Source organism: Camponotus floridanus, unplaced genomic scaffold, assembly GCF_003227725.1.
Source record: "Camponotus floridanus strain SB8 unplaced genomic scaffold, Cflo_v7.5 scaffold26, whole genome shotgun sequence".
Lineage (NCBI taxonomy): Eukaryota > Metazoa > Arthropoda > Insecta > Hymenoptera > Formicidae > Camponotus > Camponotus floridanus.
The window spans coordinates 1,990,206-2,010,052 of record NW_020229392.1 but is presented as its reverse complement, the minus strand read 5'-3'; the positions used below and the strand labels follow the sequence as shown (position 1 = coordinate 2,010,052).

At 31.9% G+C, this 19,847-nt stretch overlaps 6 protein-coding genes across 11 annotated transcripts; 5 read left to right on the top strand and 1 right to left on the bottom strand.

Moving 5' to 3' along the window:
• The first annotated feature begins 3,055 nt into the window (after positions 1-3,055).
• Positions 3,056-4,903, top strand: LOC105256828 (spindle and kinetochore-associated protein 1). Its single transcript, XM_025409358.1, has 5 exons — positions 3,056-3,108; positions 3,711-3,838; positions 3,933-4,054; positions 4,137-4,638; positions 4,749-4,903. The coding sequence occupies exons 2-5, from the start codon at positions 3,751-3,753 to the stop codon at positions 4,901-4,903; spliced, it is 867 nt and encodes a 288-aa protein (XP_025265143.1). The 5' UTR covers positions 3,056-3,108; positions 3,711-3,750.
• Positions 4,904-5,306: 403 nt separating this feature from the next.
• LOC105256571 (zinc finger protein 271) lies at positions 5,307-8,228 on the top strand. Its single transcript, XM_011266656.3, has 3 exons — positions 5,307-5,458; positions 5,767-6,036; positions 6,168-8,228. The coding sequence occupies exons 2-3, from the start codon at positions 5,776-5,778 to the stop codon at positions 8,076-8,078; spliced, it is 2,172 nt and encodes a 723-aa protein (XP_011264958.1). The 5' UTR covers positions 5,307-5,458; positions 5,767-5,775; the 3' UTR covers positions 8,079-8,228.
• A 403-nt stretch (positions 8,229-8,631) lies between these two features.
• Positions 8,632-14,544, top strand: LOC105256334 (aftiphilin). Of its 6 annotated transcripts, none has more exons than XM_020028905.2 (8): positions 8,632-8,972; positions 9,402-9,513; positions 9,630-11,503; positions 11,658-11,870; positions 11,951-12,100; positions 12,187-12,247; positions 12,607-12,637; positions 12,886-13,148. In XM_020028905.2, the coding sequence occupies exons 2-8, from the start codon at positions 9,411-9,413 to the stop codon at positions 12,950-12,952; spliced, it is 2,499 nt and encodes an 832-aa protein (XP_019884464.1). In that variant the 5' UTR covers positions 8,632-8,972; positions 9,402-9,410; the 3' UTR covers positions 12,953-13,148. The 6 variants fall into 6 exon arrangements, with proteins under 6 accessions (XP_019884464.1, XP_011264659.1, XP_011264742.1 ...); XM_011266357.3 differs by having other exon boundaries at positions 8,638-9,020; positions 12,506-12,637; positions 12,886-14,544; XM_011266440.3 differs by having other exon boundaries at positions 8,638-9,020; positions 9,399-9,513; positions 12,506-12,637; positions 12,886-14,544.
• A 773-nt stretch (positions 14,545-15,317) lies between these two features.
• On the bottom strand, positions 15,318-16,759 carry LOC105256263 (DNA repair protein XRCC4). The gene is made up of 2 exons (XM_011266075.3): positions 16,312-16,759; positions 15,318-16,127 (listed from the first exon to the last, which is right to left on the bottom strand). Exons 1-2 carry the CDS (start codon positions 16,441-16,443, stop codon positions 15,366-15,368), a joined length of 894 nt encoding a protein of 297 aa, XP_011264377.1. The 5' UTR covers positions 16,444-16,759; the 3' UTR covers positions 15,318-15,365.
• An 875-nt stretch (positions 16,760-17,634) lies between these two features.
• On the top strand, positions 17,635-18,735 carry LOC112638191 (THAP domain-containing protein 4-like). Its single transcript, XM_025409362.1, has 2 exons — positions 17,635-18,145; positions 18,269-18,735. Exons 1-2 carry the CDS (start codon positions 17,768-17,770, stop codon positions 18,383-18,385), a joined length of 495 nt encoding a protein of 164 aa, XP_025265147.1. The 5' UTR covers positions 17,635-17,767; the 3' UTR covers positions 18,386-18,735.
• Positions 18,736-18,830: 95 nt separating this feature from the next.
• Positions 18,831-19,814, top strand: LOC105256186 (THAP domain-containing protein 4). Its single transcript, XM_011265383.3, has 2 exons — positions 18,831-19,363; positions 19,446-19,814. The coding sequence occupies exons 1-2, from the start codon at positions 18,968-18,970 to the stop codon at positions 19,560-19,562; spliced, it is 513 nt and encodes a 170-aa protein (XP_011263685.1). The 5' UTR covers positions 18,831-18,967; the 3' UTR covers positions 19,563-19,814.
• The last annotated feature ends 33 nt before the right edge of the window (positions 19,815-19,847 follow it).

Sequence of the window (19,847 nt, the reverse complement as noted above, 5' to 3'; positions counted from 1 at the left end):
AGAGTTTAATTTAATTCATATAAATAAGCAATATGAATCATATTTAAATCATATTTAACTGTTTTTCGCGGGAACTTACATTTCTTCTATTGCTATATATTCAGACCACGTGCTTTGCGGTATCGTTGGATATTTAACCGCAAAAAAATATTTAAATGTATGCAGATAAAAAAAGAATTACACAGTCCGTCATCGAGTCTCGAATAAACATGAGACACACAGCGGTATACTATATTATTAATTGTAAGAAAGCGCGGAATCTGATCTGCTGTGACGTCGCGTAGCGTAATTATAGTATATTTAATATACTATGCGTGAATTAAATCGAGAAATTATAAAAATAAATTCGTTTAATGTAACGCGTCACTATTTTTCAGGTAGCAGAGTGACGTCAAATGACATCTTAATAATGTTTTAATGTCATTGTACGTCATTGTACATCATTAAGACGTCATCTTGCTTCCTGGATTGTAATATATATTGTTAACATCGCGCTGAAGAAGGATCAAAAAATGATCCGAAACGTTCGCTTTTTGTTATTATAATATGTTTCTAATAAACTGATATTGAGAAGAGAAAGAAGTGTTGTTGCTTCTCTGCGCTGCAACTATCGCACATTGGCTCTTATGCCATTTTCTTTTTGATTTTCTGATTATTTGAGCCAAGTCTCTAATTATTAAATTAAAAAAAGAATCTTTTACAACATAAACTTCATATAGACGGAAAAAAGTATATAAAAGCATATCTACATTTTTGTTATAAAACGTTTGCAATTTTCATTTGAAGGAGAATTATTGTCTCTTTCTATTTATCGATATAAATCTGTATTAGAAATCTGAATCTATAAAAAAATCTTATCTTTCAAGTATTAATCTAATTTTCTTGTAGATATATGTAACTCTGATTTATTTGTATGTTACTTTTAGATAACATGATAGCAATATAATAGTGATATAGAATATGTTTCTAGAATGCTTTTGCAGTAATTTTTTTTCTTGTTGTCTACTATTCGTGGTATTTATATATCATTATCGATAGTTTTTATACACTATAATACACGATAATACACACAACTTTGCTCGATAAAGCTGATAAAATTGATAACTTCCACTATCTACTTATCTTACTTTTGAGAAGTTTAGGTGTAAGTAATTATCTAATAATTGTTGAAAATGCCAGCAAAATGTATAAACATGTTCAAAATGTGCAAGTATGCTTGTGATTTTATTTAAATGTTGGATTATTTTATGGATAATAATTTACCTTTATGCTTTAATCTTGACTTTTTAATTTAATTATGACATATTCCAAATTTTTTTCTGAAAATATCATTACCCAGTAATATCATTATAGATACTAATTAATGTAAAAAATGTCATATAATTTATATTTCTAATTTAAATATTACAAGTTATTATAATTATCACAAATTATTAAATATTTTTTTCAATTGAGATAATAATTTTGAAGAGTGTAAAATGGTTAACAATTTTGGAAATATTTATTATTTACTTGGTGCTACATAGAAAGTAATATCTATTTATTTAATAAATATTTATGATATAAGTAATAATTAATTTATTTTTTATTTATTTCTTGTATTCAATACGCGATATGAAAATATCTAAAAATATTATAATATTTGAATTGTCCTGCACAATTTAAATTTTATTAGAGGACGAAGAAAATCCCTATTAGATAGCCAACCTATTTTCTTACTAGAAAACACTCTTATTTCTGATTGGTCGATTAAATTCTATCTCACTTCGTGTAGAATTTTCGAACACATTCTAAAGGAAATAAAATAGTCGATTTCGGAACATGACATTCACGATGGGAAATAAACTAAAGGTGCAATTTCATTGACGCTAAAAAGTAGCGTCAACCATTGGTTGAACAAAGAAGTAAGTAGTTGCTTCTTTGTTCAACCAATGGTTGACGCTACTTTTTAGCGTCAATGAAATTGCACCTTAACAGTTGGCAGCCCTACGAGATAGGCTGTGCAGCACTGCGCGTATATAAAATAAATTTGAAATCGCTTCTAGCCTAACCATCTTCACGCGATCGACTTTATTTGAATTGCACGGCATCGCATCGAATTATGATGCGGCGCCGATTTGTTCGAACGTAATTCGGGACATCGCGATGCTGCATAAGCGTCGAATGAGCACGAATTGTCACGCAAATATGATAAATCACATCTACTCACCGCTCACCGGCTGCGTCCACAGGCTCCACTCGCTCGCCTCGGGACGTCCCATTCCGATCTTGATGCACACGATATCATCAACGCGAACGCGCGACACTTTATTCGGCACTCCCGATATTCGCTCGCATCCGATAATCATCATCAAGGGCACAAATAACGCGACGCGACTTCGTTCCATCTTCGCGATCGCGCTATCACTGAACTGTGAAAAATAGCTGTCGCGCACTTTCACCGACATATTATGAAAGTCGCGCGATCATCCTTGGACACTTTCGACGCTCTTTCACTCGCGATATTCGTTTAAAAACGGTTAAAAGACGCGAAAAATGCGGACGTACGACGATCCGTGTAACTGCGTATGACTCCGATTCACGTATGACGCGTATGACGTAGCGATCACACGCTAACATGGCGGCCGAACCAGTGCGCATTCGTTTCTGCGCACTGGTTCGGCCGCCATGTTAGCGCGTGATCGCTACGTCATACGCGTCACTGCTACGTCATAGCGTCATACGTGAATCGGAGTCATACGCAGTTACACGGATTGTCGTACGTCCGCATTTTTCGCGTCTTTTAACCGTTTTTAAACGAATATCGCGAGTGAAAGAGCGTCGAAAGTGTCCAAGGATAATCGCGCGACTTTCATAATATGTCGGTGAAAGTGCGCGACAGCTATTTTTCACAGTTCAGTGATAGCGCGATCACAAAGATGGAGCGAAGTCGCGTCGCGTTATTTGCGCCCTTGATGATGATTATCGGATGCGAGCGAATATCGGGAGTGCCGAATAAAGTGTCGCGCGTTCGCGTTGATGATATCGTGTGAGTTTGTGTGCATCAAGATCGGAATGGGACGTCCCGAGGCGAGCGAGTGGAGCGGCCTGTGGAACAGCCGGTGAACGGTGAGTAGATGTGATTTATCATATTTGCGTGACAATTCGTGCTCATTCGACGCTTATACAGCATCGCGATGTCCCGAATTACGTTCGAACAAATCGGCGCCGTATCATAATTCGATGCGATGCCGTGCAATTCAAATAAAGTCGATCGCGTGAAGATGGTTAGGCTAGAAGCGATTTCAAATTTATTTTATTGACGCCATATCTAGAGAAAGTCTAGTGATTTTAATTTGCCGCTGGTTTCTAGCGTCAATGAAATTGCACCTTTAAGGTGCAATTTCATTGACGCTAAAAAGTAGCGTCAATGAAAAGGCCGCTTAACGGAAATTCAAATTTAAACGAATCACGTGAATGAACAAGTTATTGATACAAAACTAATTTCCTCAAAAGCTAATGTGTTTCATTTCTTAAACATGAATAATTCATAATAATTTGTAATAATATATTTAGAATAATTATTAGAAATAGTATATGATATGATATGTGATACACATGACGCATAAATATAACCTTGATGTTTGTAACCGTGATGCATAAAAAAGTTTTATCTCAAATAATTTAAAATACGTTGGAGACACATTGTGAAAAAACAATTATATATGCAGAATACATCATCTCATATTATTTGTACAATAAACTAACAATATGGACAAGCAGGATAATTTAGAAGAAATAGTTGATAAACATTATAAAAGATTACATCAACTTAATACAACCACAATATTTATAAAAGGTATGTGGTAGAATATATTATTTATTTTATATTATATCATTTTAACAATATAATAATAATTTATAATTGCAAAATCATGTTTCATCTCTTATAGGTAAACACAATCTAAAGGATGATCTTTATAAAATGCGTAATGAAGTATTGCAAATCTCATGTGGCATTGATAATACTAGGAAAATTTTGGAGCAAATGAAGAAACAGAATACAGATTTAAAAGTAAGTTTGTTAAATTATTCATTCCTAAAGTTTTTTTAATTAAAGAATTGAAAGAAAGTTAGAACTTTATATTTATACACAGGAATTATTGTCGTTGATTGAAATTTTGAATAAAAGAATTTTACACCAGAAAGAAAATGTTCCACAGGAACTTATACAAGGTTATCAGAATGCTGATAAGCTAAAATGCATTCAAAATCAAATCTCTCCTGTTATAACAAAAAGTATAACAAAAACTATAAATTCAGCACATAAATTGATAGAGCAAAATATATCTGCAAATATGTACAATAGTGGTATTGAACAAGAAATAATAAAAGACTGTAAAAGAACACTCTTCAATGAACTGGAAGTATACCCAACAATACTATTTATCAGCACAGAAGAATTTAATAACGTGCCTAAATATATGATTGGGAGACAAACTTTGGAGACAATTAATAGTTTGATAACTGATATAAATAATACACTAATTACAAAGTATACAATCTTATCATTGGGAAAGGCCGCTGCCCAAAAGAGAGGGGAAATTAATCTATATCTACAATATAAAAAACAAGAGTTTGATATTAAAAAAGAAAAAGGTAAGTCCTCAATTTTAGCAATTTTTGTTAAGATATATATTTTTTAATAATATGTTACAAATATAAAAAATACTGTATATGTGTGTAATTTATATCAATATGATTTTCAGGATATTTATATTTCTTCACAGCTGAAGATTATTATAGACACACCAAGAAAAAAATGGACAAGACTAAATTAAATTTAATAATTGTATTGCGTCATTGCAAACGTTTACGCGAATGCAGAACAAATAATGAACTGCGATATGTTATAATTAATTAATATAATCTTTATTGTATATTGTATAGATATACAATAATTTCATAATCTTCTATCAATTAATCTTCTATTAATTAATAACTTTTGTGAATTAAATAATATTAGCTTTCGATAGAGACAAAGTTTCAATTTATTAGTATTATTATTAACATATATAAGGTGTTAACAAATTAACATTTAGAAGAGTATATAATAATCACTAAATTAAATGCAAATTAACAGATAAAATGTTTGCTATTTTTATATTACTTATTGATTGTAATGGTATAAAGTTTGAAAGTTTAAGCACTTATTTGTGTAAATAATGAATCTTCCATAATATAATATAATTTATTCTTCCATTTATACATATATGTAACCTATTTTCTTATTTTTTCTTTTGTATACATTAATATCAGAAGACAAAACAAAAAAGAGATAGTCAATTATTTCTAGTTATTCAGACAATTTGTTTCTCATTGAAGAAGCTGAATGATAGCACAAAAATTTTTTATTTCAAGAATATTGAGTTTGCCATGAAACAATATTTGAATATTTGTGTTCTTTTTCAAGGAAAAGGTAATCTGCTCCATTTTTTCATTGCAACACTTGGAGTATTTTTTGCTAATCTATATATAATATGTAAAATAAATTTAATATATGTATATTCATTTTATTTTATATATTTCATATATCTCACAAATATTTATAAAGATGATGAAATTATATTAAGTTATATTAAATATTGTATGAATAAATTATGGATAAGAAGTTACATATTCATAGTTTCTTAGATGGATTTTTAATAATGTTTTATGATTTTTATATATTTAATACATAAAACTGCTTGCAATGAATTTATAAAGATTTTTATGAATGATTTGCAGTTATAAAATATGTTCAAAGCAGAATCAATTAGTACATTAAGTGATCATGAGGATGATATTGATGATTTGGATGGCTCTATTGTATGGTCCCAAGAAGAACCACTTTCTTCCAATGAAATATTAGAATTATCAACTCAAGATGAGAGAGAAAATAATTTTGCTTTCTGTCGATTATGTGCTGGCCAAACTAGTAATCCAATATTTATCTATTCTAAACTCGGAGAATCAATGAAATTGGCTCATAAAATAAATACATGTCTAAGTATTAAGGTATATAAATATATATATATAGAAATATCTTCTATTTTTATAAATATATATTATACATATATTTTAATTGTCATGCAATATATGTATTACATAAATTCTTATAAATACATGTATTATGATTTATATTGCAGATTAGAAAAACAGATCCATTACCAAAACAGCTTTGTTTGGCCTGTATCGAGAAAGTAAATTATTATGACAGGTTTGACACACAGTGTATTAAAGCGGAAGAAATTCTTTTAACAATGTTAAAGGAGAGACAATCTTTCAATACTTCCAATCACAAAAATCAAATTTTATCTGACCGACAGTCCTGTCCCTTATGCATAGAAGGTTACATGAATACATGTGAAAACATGTCTCAGCATGTTAAAGATATAGAATTAGACGAGAACGATATAATCTTAGAAAGCAGCGACGAGGAAAGTATATTTAATAATGTAAATGTCGATAAGGAAAATGGAAATCGCTCTATTATGTTACAATGTTTAGGAAATAGGCAGAAATACTTGAAATGCGGCGCGTGCATGAATCTCTATCATACTAAGGAGACTCTAGATGGTCACAAGTGTAAGCCCAATGTGCAGAGCACGACGAAACCATACAAGTGTCTTACGTGTGACGCAACGTTTAGTTTCGAGGAACGTTTGAACTTCCACACGCAATTTCACAGAGGCGCAAAAGCGTTGTATTGTGAAAACTGCAAAGTAACTTTCGGTAAAGAATTGAAGCTATTCTATCACTACAAGAGATACCATTCTAAGGATATTAGCATCTCGTGTCTGCAATGTGGAAAATTATTCGAAAATCAGGAGACGCTTCGTGTGCACGTTTGCGTGGATGGTAAGAATCGACCACACATTTGCGAGGTGTGTAACAAAGGCTTTTCCGATGGCTATACCTTGAAGCGTCATATAGTGACACACCTGCCCGAGAAGCCTTACAAGTGCTCGCAATGTTCGAAGAGCTTTACTCAGAAGTCAAGATTGAATAAACATGTCGCGAGTCACTGCATCGTTATTGAAAACAACCAGACAGTTTGGAAATGCATTCAATGCGGCGAAGTATTTATCTCTTGCGATGACGCTGATGCTCATTACAAGATACACGAGGATAAGATTACATTGATCGAGGAACTATCGATATCGAAATTATACCACTGTGAATTCTGTAATAGTCACTTTACCGACGTGGACAACCTGAAGACTCATCAAAATCGACACGTTGTTGAAAAACCATACACGTGTAACGTATGCCAAACTATGTATAAATCATTTGCGGAGGCCATTTTACATTGGAAGGAACACCAGAGATTATTCAAAGTCCTCATCGTCTTTTTATGCGATGTTTGCAACAAGGACATGAAGGAATTATCTCTATTGTATAAACATAAGCAAAAGAGACACGATTATGCAGCCAGATTATCCGAATCCGGTGATGCAAAGTTCGTGTGCGAACTATGCGGAAATATATTCGATAGAAGCGAGGATATACAGGCTCACGGACGAGATCAGTGTTCCAAATTTCCCTGTGATATCTGCGGCAATCTACTGCCCACGGCAAATTCGTTGAATGCTCATAAAAGGCGGCACAATGGACTGCGACCGTACGTCTGTAATATCTGTGGAAAGAGTTACACTCAGTCCAGTCACATGTGGACTCACAAGAGATTCCACATGGGCGTCAAGCCTTATGCTTGCGAGTATTGCGATCAGCGTTTCACGATAAAGCCGGATTTGGCGGATCACACCAGAAAGAAGCATACGAGGGAGAGACCATTCAAGTGCGACGTCTGTAATAAGGCTTTTCTCACCGGATCTGTATTTTATCAGCATAGATTAATACACCGTGGTGATCGTAGATACAAATGCCACTACTGCGAAAAGGCCTTCACCAGAACAGAGGCTTTAAATAATCACATTAAAATACACACTGGGGAAAAGCCGCATGCGTGCGATGTGTGCGGCAGATGCTTCAGACAGAAAGGAGACATGAGGAAACATAGACGCACCCAACATAATTCAAAACAGGATACATCTTGAAACTTTTTTCGTATTTCAAATGCATGAATGCGTGAATTATTTTCGTTATTTTTGTATTTTAATTATCATTACATCGATAACTAACAAATATGTATATAATAATCTATTTGTGCAACATGATTCTATTATACTATTGTATAATGAATATAAAATCACACAAATTATATTTATCTGTTTCACACAAATTAATTTATCTGTTTCATAATTAATAAAGTATTTCACAAAGAGAAAAAGAGAGAGGAAGAATAAAAATTATAAAAAAATATTAAAATATTACATATGAGACATAGCATAGAATATAAAAAAAGAAAATATAAGTATCATAATAAATATATAATATATAAAATATAAAAAAAAGAAAATATATATAAGTATCATAATAAATATAATATATTACGATGGCATATTAAAAAACAATTTATATAATATAAGTACATTATAAAAAGTATACAATAATGCATTTATTTCTCATTATTTATTTGTCTATATCATGTATTATATATATCGCTTAATTTTTTCATTATGCTACAAATGTATAAGAAGAACATGTATACAGAGAACAGTGAAGGAATTCGTGTACTCCGTACGTAATTTTAAAGAGCCGCGATAACGCGCCCGACGAATGACAGGTGCGCGCGCACGCGCATGCGTCCGCCCGCGCATGCGTCCGCGTATCGCAGAACAGGTGATGTGTGCGCTACATGCCTAGAATGTCTCATGACCGTCGTCATCGTACATCTAATCGTCGCGCACGATCTGCTGGACGGACGACCTGACACACTTGACTGTGATAATCACCGAGCTCGTCGCGTCCGCGGAATACGCGCCGTGATGGTCGCCGAGGTGACGATGGCGAGGTAGAATCGTGTTCCCGGGATTGCGGAGCTGATTCTGGTACGTGGTGGCCTAGAGTAAGAACGTCATCGTTGATCCTTCGCGAGAGTAAGTCGAGCAACCTTCGCGCGATCTTCCGGGTCGCTCGGGGAAATGTCTCCCGATGTGTCCCTGATCTGTGTATTTGAGCGCGACTTAACCTTAACGCGTTTTGACATATGCATGTAACGGGCGTACGCATGTGACGAGGGTGGGACGATGTAATTGTAAACAAAGAGGTGAGATGTGACGGAAAGTAACGCGACGACGATTCGAGCGATTTTGTGTAAAATTTTTTACGAAATTTATGCGCGGCAGTTTGGCCCCTTATTTAGGTTGAATCTGTGACCGAGAGTCTGTTCTTTACCTCGTTATTGCGCTCTTTAATTTCGTCGATGTTTGCGAAAGGTTATATAAGATCTTGTCGTTTGTCGATGTTCCATGAAGCAGAGGAGAACCATGGCTTTCCCGCCTTTAGTCAGCTCAACACCCCCGCCCTTGGACAACTTCGGAGAGTCCGACGAGGATGAATTCGGAGACTTCACAGCTGGCGGAATAGATGGTATTTATATAATAGAATACATTAATAAAACATTATACACACATATTAATAACGTGATATCAACATTGATTATCTTCATTATCACAGTTATCTTCTAAAATATAGATTTGTTGTAGGCTTATCCGTTTCATCAGAGTCTCCACAGAAACTTATCACTCCGATACAAACACCAATAACATCACAGAATGTATCTCCTAGGATAAATGGTATTAACGAGTCATCAGTATTAGACAGTCGCTCTAAAATAAACAAAGCCTTGAAATGTGGGGTCATTGATGACCTGTTGATTGTTGAGAAGGGAGAGGACAACGTGAGCCACATAAGATTGAAAGATAAAACAGATAATAGTAGCATATTGGAAAACGATTTGGAAAATATTAGTATAACAGAACACAATGTATTAGATGTACCTAGAAATGGCGATTCGCATAATGTTGAGACTAGTAATAGTATTGATCATGTTTGTACTCAGAATGTTTTAGTTAAAGAAAATTTTGTTGATACAGATGTAATTAGTAGCAACAATAGTAGTTTAGCTGATAGTGTAAAGACAGTCAGTGAGCAAGAGGGATCGTCAAATGGTTTAGAGGCAAATGATGAAATAGAACCTGCAAGTTTGGATTTGGAGGATCCTACGAGTACGCCGGATATTTTGCAACAATTGGATGACGATTTTTACAATTACGAACAGTTTAAAGATTCCAGTGAGTGGAACGATACTGTTTGTGAGAAAAAGACAGATGTGACTGTGGCAGTTTTGCAAACAGATTATGATAATACGCCTAATTCTATAGACACAGAATGTAATGTAACAGATGAAATAGAAAATACTTACACGCCATATAGTGAGAATGATGTCTGTGTCAATCATATTAATGATAAATCTACTTTCATTCATAATGAAAGGACAATTTCCAATTTTGTTACCTCACAAGAACTTAATGTAGACAGTACTAATGTTTTTAATCAGCCAGACTGCGAATACAGTATTCAACCAAAATATATAGAGATGTACGACGACGTAATATCCAATGGTGAAACAAGCAAGTCGAAAACTTTAAATGATTCTTTCAATTTTGATTTTACCTTTGATGATGCTCTAAGAGAGAAATCAAATTTAGATTGTACATCCATATATGCCGAAGACATCTATGTTAAAAAATCTAATATGAAGAGCGACGAGAATTTTCCTAATAACGTCTGCGATACAGTCACTATAGAAAGTATTACACAATCAAAAGAAAATGAAAATGTAGTTGTAGAAACAAAAAATCAAATTGTTCAAAAAACAGGTGTGAATGGGACAATTGAGAAAATTTCTGCTTATAAAGAAAAAAGCTTGAGTAATGAAGAAATAAACAGACACATTCCGGAAGATGATGATTATGACGCACACAAGCCAGATAATTCCGACTTTACGGAATTTATGGAGCATAAAGATTTTGACAGTGTATTGGAATTGACAAGTAATTACAATCCGATATCCATTAATAGTGATTGCAAAACAGTACAAATTCATGATTTGCATGCATTTTCTTCCGACACATCTATGCAAAAATTTTCATCAATTGAAGAAGCTTCACTGCCATCTACTAATACATCCCTTGACTGCTTAAAAGATAAAGTTAATTTTACAAGTACTGCGAGCGAATGTGCCACATATAAAAGCGAAAATTCTGTAGTATACTTTAGCGATGGCGAATTTTATGATTTCCACTTACGAAATATGGAGCCAATAGCAACCAGAGTACAAGAAAATAATTATTCCGGCTTTGAAAGCGCAGATAACGAGGACGATGATTTTGGTGATTTTACTAATTTTTCGAGTGCGACAATAGAATCGAAATTAAATGATGATGCTAAAGAAATGAAGGTACCTGAGGATAATGACGATTTCGGAGACTTCAGCAATTTTGAAACATCAATGAATGTAGTAGAGACACAGCAGTTTAGTTTGAAAGAGTCTATATGTCGGATAGAAAACAAGAATGTGAGTTTAGGAATGTTTGTAATACAATATAGTTGGTAGTTTATTAGAGAAATAAATGTATCGCTTTGGCTTAGATTTCGTGCAAGTTTTGTATTAAATATAAATAATATAACTCAACATATTTTCTGATATATTTTGATCAAAATGATTTCAGGCCGCGAATAAGATAGAAGATATAATAACAAATATGTTTCCAATGATTCTTGACCATCATGAAGTTGAATTAAAATCTTTAATAGATAAAACGGATAAAGTTTGGCAGAATGTGAAAAGTGTAGAAGAAACTAATGCTCTCACTTATCAATGGGCAAATAGCAGTAGTAACAATGTTCTTTTAAATGCTCTTGGTATCGATTCCCGAAACATCGTAAGTGTGCATATATTCCACGTATTTAAAACTGAAAATATTTCATACATTTATTCGACAACAAATATTTAAAATTAAAGCTTTTCGGGCCAAGATGGAATCCGAATATACCAAGGTTTGCTGCAAATCTCGGCTTTACTCCACTGGAGCCGATTAAAGCTACCGCTGAATGTCAGCAGCAACCATCTGCATCCAACATAAACAGGATGCAAGGCACGGCTTGTTCAGATGTAAGTTGAAGCTTTTATTTCAATAGGATACACGTGTGAGTACAATCTACGTGTTTATATTATTAATAATTGTAACATTATATTAGGAAGTACCCGCCGCCCAATTTGATTGGAATAGTTCTGGTCTTGTAAACCCCCTAGATGCTAGTAAGTATTTATTGTACTCGTGTGTATATATGTGTGTGGTAGTTAAATTATTACATTGAAAAAAAAGATGTTATATCTCTTATATAAATCTTTCTGAATCAATACACTCACATATAGCGAAAGAGAAAGAAAATAATATCTTTTTTTTTAAACAAGTATTTATTTTACACGTAAAAGCAATATATGTTGTGATATAACATGTAAACACATAACATGTTGAGTTTTTTCTTAAATCTTGCAAAAAATAACACAATACAGGTGGTGGTGGGTTATCCGCTCTTCTACCTCTGGATTTGTTGTGTCCGTTTGATCCTCTATTAACACCTCATTGCTCCACACACTCTGAATCCTATCATCAGTCAGCTTGCTCAACGAACTCCGTTTATTACTGTAAGTGCTGAAGCTATATGTGTTATGATGTGTATGTGATATGACGTATGCGTGCACGCTTATTTATCATTTTTATTTCAAATAAAAAATAATCCTTTCCATATGCATTCATATATTATGAAATATTCAGTAGATTTACACTTATCTGCTTGATTTTGAATTTTATAGCATCTTCGTAATTTTTCTGTATTTATAGTTGACCATATAATTAATTATTATATAGTTAATTATTGTTTATTATTATGCAGATCCATTGGAAACACAAGAACCAAGCAGTCAGCTTGTAAAGTCGCAAAATTTATCCGAATTTACTAATAGTCCGCTAAAACAGCAAAAATCGTCTCAGACGTCCAAGATAATAGAACCATTGCCAGGACCATGTACAGTAGAATGGAAAAAGAAAGTCGAACAAGATCTCGGAACGAAGCAGAAAAGTAACCACCAGTCGCATAAACCTTTGAGAAATGTTCCGCCGACCAACAATAAGTCGTTTCCGGTAAGCAATAATATTTCCAAGGTACATGATTATCATAGAAAGACATCGGTAGGTAGGAAAGAGAATACTCAAGCTGAACACGTGGTCATTGATCGGTATGGGCGACCGATGAGCGTGCAAGCCGAGACCGCGAAGATTCTGAATCAGTTACCGGATCTGTCGTTCTTAAACGCGAGAACTCTGTTGTTCAATCGCGAGCAGAAGCAGATCGTGCCGGATCTGGGCGCAATGATAAATCGGAAGATGCCCGGCTGAGTAACATCGGTCTGAATGCGAGTTTGAAAGGGGCAAACGCGAGAGGAAACCTCCCGGAGAACCTGTTGCGAATTGGACGTTTCTAAATGACCCATACAATCAAAACGTACTTCTGCTACCTTTCAAACCTGTGTTCAGACCAACCTCTGATCCAACCTTGGCTCTTCCGCGTCTGAAAAGAATAACTAGACGCGTACGTGTGTACGTGTGAAACTCCTGTATTATTCATCTATTCACTTGCTACACCGAGCAATGGCACTTTGACATTCCGATCCATCATTGTTTTGTGATTCTATAGCGCTATTATTGTTATTGAATCCTTTTAAAGGAGCTTTTACTTCGTTATGCAATTATAATTTAATATTGCACTGATCGTTTCGGCATGTAAGTTTGTTCTGTTAGCTCAACGGTTGCATAATTCTCACTGGAGATAGCAACATTTTACGTCTCTAAATTAAATAGATTTAAGAATTCACATCTATTCGGCCATGTTCTAGTCTACAGTTCTTAACAAATAAGTTTTATGTATCATATGTTAGGAAAGATTTTCATTTAAAGGGGTTTATATTTTTAATGATAATTACGAGCAGTGAAGCAGTCAAAAAAAAAATTATATTACACGTTTTTATCTCGTACGTTAAATTCATTTATTAACTCTTCTGAGATTACTCTTAGATGAGAGCAGACCTGAATATTAATCATATACATTCGAGATATTTCGCGTACTTTGTACGATATTTACTTATTACAATTTCAAGCAATCGTAAATATTTCCAGTCATAATATAGAGAAGAGAAAATACACATACACATACATATTTAACTCTATTCAAAATAAAAACTATATACTAAATCGTAAGTCAATTATCAATTAGATTGACGAGAAGATTGATATCTGTAATGAAATCGTCGAGTGATGTCGCATATATCAAATTCGCTTGATGCTTTTATTGCACATTTTGAATTTCTACTATGGAACGTGATGTACTTAATTATATGTAAATGTAAAGGCATTTGCATATTGATTATTAGAGCGAGATGATAAGCTAAAATAATATTACCATTATCGAATTCGTTATTTATTAATGATAATATTGTAATATATATTTTATGTAAAATATTGTGGATAACATTAACACATAGGCAATCTTTGACAATTGAATCGTTGTTACTTTTCTTAACCAAATTATATCTTGCAAAAGTCCTCGATCTTTTCCCGATCCTTGAATTAATCATTTACAAAAGACACATATGTCATATTTGATTTTATTAATTATATGAGTTAAAGAACGATAAACAATTCAATATTTTGAATATTCGTAGTTTTGATTTTACTAAATATAAGAGAAAAATTCATTTAAAAGACTAACTAAATGATAGTTATTCTTTTTTTTATTAAAATACTTTTATTAAAAAATTATTCATCATTCAATAACATAATTTGTTTTTTTCTCATCATTAATATGTATAAAAATATATATATATTATATATATATATATACACACACATTAAACAGTAATAGCTAATAATGTTTACAACACAATTAGAATAAAACATGTACTTAGAATATATTTGTAAAGAATATATTTAAATAATGTACTTAGAATATTAATAATACAATTAAATATTTTTTTAAAATATATTATATTACACACACACAAATTATTTCATATAATGCAATCTAAGTCTTTTTAAAACTTTTATAATTTTTTCTTAGACTAGATTTTTATAATTTTAACTTTTATAATTTTTTCTTAGACTAGATTTTTTAAATTCAAATATATAATGATTTATACATATATTGAATACATGTATGTGTGTGTGTGCGCGCGCGCGCACAATTTAAAACAATAATACTCTATATAAGTATAGAAATTTTTTTTAAAAACTATATATATATATAATTTGTAAATTGCAATTGCACCACCATTTCATCTTTTAATTATGAAAAAAAGCATAAATATATGATATTTTTCATCATTCAGAAAATATATCCTCTTCAGATTCTTCTTCTTCTAAAATATTAAGGATCTGTTTTGATTTTATTGTGTGAGACACATCTGTATTATGTAATGTTAATTTGTTTCTACTAGTAGAAGGCTCAGAAATTATATCTTTGCTAGAAGGAGAATTTGTACATCTCTTAAAATTTATCTTATTACTCTTTGGTGTAGCTTCACTTTTATAATCCACTTTGCGTTTTTTTAAATTAGATGATGCAGTACCCTTCTTGCTCTCTGCATCTGATTTTTGACTTTCATCGTCAGTAGTTTCATCATATACTGATTTTATTGTTTGTTTGTTGCTATCTAAAGCCTTCTGAAGCTCTCTGATCTTATTTTTCTTTGCATTCAGAAGTAAGAGAAATTTTGCATAAAGATCCTTTTCCATTTTATCTTTTATATTTATCATTTGCTCTATATCTGTAGTTAGCTTTATATTGCTTTCATTTAAGTATTTGTTCTCTTTTTCCAATGTTAGTATCTTTTCTTGACATTTTTGATAAAACTCTAATAATTGTTTCAAAGTGTCAGAAATAATTAATATATTTGAAAGAGGATATATTGCAATTTCTCCACGAGTAAGAATATTTTGTTGTTTCCATATAAATGTATCATCCTGCAGAAAGAATTGTATGTCAGGATTTTTACCAGAAAAGGCATGTCTAGTTTTCTCAAAGTATTTTTCAAAAGATTCATCTAAATGATCTAGAAAGTAATTGGCATTTTCTATGTGCATCTAGAAAATAAAAATAATTACATTAAGTATATATTTATTAAATGTAGTAGAAGATAATTATCAAGAGTAATATTTTGTTTTAAAAATAAAAAATTTGTTCGAGTTTTTAAAAATTTTAGTATCTAATTTTGTGATATATCCAAGTAATATACAATCGAATAAATAAGTATTAATCAGATTATACCTCTCCACTCAGTGGTATCGTGCATGGTTTTAACAATATTATTTTAAAGTGCGTATCCTCCCATTCTGCATATAATGTAAAATTGGTTTTGTCCACTTCATTCACGAGCTGACTCACGCTCACGTTAATCATTTCAATAATTTAAAAAAGGTATATGTAATATAAATAAAAAACGGAGGAATTGCGCGAAAAACATTTGATATATGATCTGATAAAATTTTTTAATAAATTTGATCGTAAAAATTATAAAAATTTGATCAGAAAAAATATATATTTTGATGCATAAAAAGCAGATTCTGTCGATGAGAAACGATACTCTTGTACTTTAATGTAATTAAAAATTGATAAAATTGATGAAATTGTGCACGAGAGCACATTATAAGGTTAGTAACATGTCGGAGCATGTTATGTTACGATGTGTCACATGTTCACATGTCATCGCTTGTCATCAAGTGACGCGCGCATGCGCTTGTAACAAAGTAATAATACTTAGGGTCGATATTACATTTAGAAAATTTCTTGAGTCTCTAGAATGCAGCCAATCAAAGCGTTCAAAAAATTTGTCGTACGACATGTAATATTAGCCTAGGTCTATTCTTTTTAGCTGAATTGGATGCACTGTATAAACTCTAGTGCAGCTAAAAAGAACAAAAATCTCATAACAAATGTATCTGCATGGATGTGAGTATTGTAATTGTTTAAAAAATTCGAAAAAAATGAAACGATATATTTGAAACATTAAAGTGATTATCACACACATGTGGATGCTTAATAACAGTTTTCTGATTTTTATTAGCAACAATATTGCTTTCTATTAAAAACGATATAATTAAATTACCGAAGAATAACATGACTTAATGAAATGTTTTAAAGATAAAAAATTATTTATTGCGAGAAGAGAATTACAGTACTTTTTTTTAAATTATTTGAAACTGTCCAATGTTATTTATTTTTTTCTTTTTATAATAGTTTTTAACATACCACAACTGATTTTATCCTTTACGATTTTTAAATCGACAAAAAAAAGGAAATATTCAAGTACTATGCAATAAAAAAAATTGAGACATCTTCCACAAATCAGGTGTTAGAATATATTAGAATATATGTAATATGTTATAATTAATTAATATTAATGTTTAACAGAAAATAACGTTATTAACTTTTACAAAAAATATAAATTCGAATGTTAATAGAGAATCTTTATTTGGAATAAATTTTTGATAAGGTAAGAATCATTGTTATATCGATAGTTTATAAGCGAAAAACTTCATTTTATATCATATCTAACACTAAATATATTTATACTTACAGAGTATATTTTATTAAAATTTTGAAATTCTTAAATATAAATTGAAATTTGCTCAAACACCTTGTTCATCACTTATTCTACATATATTTATACTATATCTGGAATTAAATAGAGCAAATTAGGATAGTAAGCAAATTATATGATAATATGGAACGTTCACCATTACCCAAAGTATTAGAACCATTAGCGTGGCTTGAAGGAACATGGCGAACAGACTGTGGTAGTGGCAACTACCCAACTATTAAAGAATTCAAATATTACGAGGAAATAAGTTTTACATATATAGGACAACCCATGTTCAATTATACTGCTCGAAGCTACTCTATCTCGGAACCAAAAAAACCAATGGCTCAATCAACAGGTTTCTTGAAGGTGGATCCAAAAACTAATAAAATATTTCTTATCTTGGCACACAATTTTGGTTTAACAAGTATCGAAGAGGGTGAAATAATTAACAATGTTGTTTGCTTAGACAGTATTGATATATTAAGAATGAAAGGAGCAAAACCACCACAAGTAACACAGGTGTGTCAATTTTTAACTTTTACTCAATTAAAAATACCATAATTTTTACTTATATAAATATAAATTATGTTAATAACTTATTAAATACAAATTATATCGTTTAAACTTTATGATTTTTTTCAGATGCGCAGGATATTCAAACTCGATGATAATAATTTAGAGCATGTGTTTTATATGGCAACATCAAATACTCCAGAACTGACTGAACATTTGCGAGCAAAATATGTAAAAGTAAACTAAAAGGAGAAAATATGAAGGAAAAATGAACTTTTAAATGTGCATATTAAATGTGCATTATAATTTCCACTATTTATTATTGCAATTTTTTATATAAGTATTATGAATGAATAAAATCTTAGAACAATAGGTAAAACGCATGCCAACCATTTTTGGGCATTAATTTTCTCTGCATCAGTGATATCTGTGCGCATATTACGTGATATGAATCTATTATGTATTCGTGTTTCAACATTATCTACCATTCAGATCCCTTGAAATTACCAGAAAAAATATTGTTTACGCTATTACATAATAACTTCATAATACACGAAGTATGTGTCATTTTACCATCAACAATAATTTCTGTTGCGAAATAAAAATTAAATGGTTTATGATGTAAAAAAAAATTGCATGATAACATATAATTATAATAAATGAAAGATTTCAGGAAGATATAAATACTGAAAATGTTGTGCTCTGATCTCCCAGTAGATATTTCAGCTTGCAATTGAGCGCTCGGACATAGAGAATACATATTATACAGGCTCAAGATATTTTTTATCACTTTCATTAAATTTGTATTATTTAAATTTATTGCGAAAAATGAATATGAAGATATTACCGTTGCATCAGTTGTTACATACGCTGGCCTGGCTGGAGGGCATATGGATAACGGAGGAGCCCGCAGTTGGAATATACCCGACCATTAAATCGTTCAATTATTACGATGAGATAAATATCACGTCCATAGGCCAACCGTTGTTTAATTACATTGCGCAGAGTTGGCATCCGGAAACGGGAACGCCGATGCATCGAGAGACCGGTTTCTTGCAGATTATACCGGGGACCAACAAGATAGCTCTAAGTTTGATTGATAATATAGGTCTATTCACAGTCGAACAGGGTGAGCTGATGGATGATATGAAAACAATTGATTTAAATAGTACCAATATATTAGCGACAGATGCAGCGATACCGACTTTTCCAACTTTAACGCAGGTACAATTTTTGTATAAATAATCGTTAATAATTTTTTTTTATATTCAATAGTACAATGTTTAATGTGTTCTTTTCTCGATAGACGCGTCGAGTGTTCAAATTCGACGGTGATAGTTTGGAATTAATCTTTTACATGGCAACGTCAAAAACTCCAGAACTGACGGAACATTTGCGTGCGAAGTATAAGAAAGTCGAATAAGACACGAATTAATGCTTTTCACGTTTGGTAGTAATTATCTGACAAGTAGAGAATATAAAATTTTCGAAAGATGCGGAATGTAAACGCATTCTTCGATATAGTTAATAAATGTATAACAAAAAGTAGATCTACTTTAACGCAACGTAATATACTAATATTAATTTGCACAAAGTTATATACACATTTTTTGTCTTCAATTTTACCAAGATAAATCAACTAAATAAAAGGTCGGAGGTCGGCGCATATAATATCTAGGAGAAAATTCGCGACTGGCACGCGACGTGA

What these genes read in the sequence shown, in the direction of transcription:
- LOC105256334 (XM_011266357.3), top strand. Translation starts at nt 9,411, where the DNA reads ATGGCTTTCCCGCCTTTAGTCAGCTCAACACCCCCGCCCTTGGACAAC. An exon ending in AAGGCACGGCTTGTTCAGAT is followed by an intron (nt 12,101 to 12,186) that starts GTAAGTTGAAGC and finishes ACATTATATTAG; the next exon opens with GAAGTACCCGCCGCCCAATT. An exon ending in TGTAAACCCCCTAGATGCTA is followed by an intron (nt 12,248 to 12,505) that starts GTAAGTATTTAT and finishes AACACAATACAG; the next exon opens with GTGGTGGTGGGTTATCCGCT.
- LOC105256186 (XM_011265383.3), top strand. Translation starts at nt 18,968, where the DNA reads ATGAATATGAAGATATTACCGTTGCATCAGTTGTTACATACGCTGGCC. An exon ending in CTTTTCCAACTTTAACGCAG is followed by an intron (nt 19,364 to 19,445) that starts GTACAATTTTTG and finishes TTTTCTCGATAG; the next exon opens with ACGCGTCGAGTGTTCAAATT.
- LOC105256571 (XM_011266656.3), top strand. Translation starts at nt 5,776, where the DNA reads ATGTTCAAAGCAGAATCAATTAGTACATTAAGTGATCATGAGGATGAT. An exon ending in ATACATGTCTAAGTATTAAG is followed by an intron (nt 6,037 to 6,167) that starts GTATATAAATAT and finishes TTTATATTGCAG; the next exon opens with ATTAGAAAAACAGATCCATT.
- LOC105256828 (XM_025409358.1), top strand. Translation starts at nt 3,751, where the DNA reads ATGGACAAGCAGGATAATTTAGAAGAAATAGTTGATAAACATTATAAA. An exon ending in AACCACAATATTTATAAAAG is followed by an intron (nt 3,839 to 3,932) that starts GTATGTGGTAGA and finishes CATCTCTTATAG; the next exon opens with GTAAACACAATCTAAAGGAT. An exon ending in TGATATTAAAAAAGAAAAAG is followed by an intron (nt 4,639 to 4,748) that starts GTAAGTCCTCAA and finishes TATGATTTTCAG; the next exon opens with GATATTTATATTTCTTCACA.
- LOC105256263 (XM_011266075.3), bottom strand. Translation starts at nt 16,443, where the DNA reads ATGATTAACGTGAGCGTGAGTCAGCTCGTGAATGAAGTGGACAAAACC. An exon ending in CGATACCACTGAGTGGAGAG is followed by an intron (nt 16,128 to 16,311) that starts GTATAATCTGAT and finishes TTTATTTTCTAG; the next exon opens with ATGCACATAGAAAATGCCAA.
- LOC112638191 (XM_025409362.1), top strand. Translation starts at nt 17,768, where the DNA reads ATGGAACGTTCACCATTACCCAAAGTATTAGAACCATTAGCGTGGCTT. An exon ending in AACCACCACAAGTAACACAG is followed by an intron (nt 18,146 to 18,268) that starts GTGTGTCAATTT and finishes GATTTTTTTCAG; the next exon opens with ATGCGCAGGATATTCAAACT.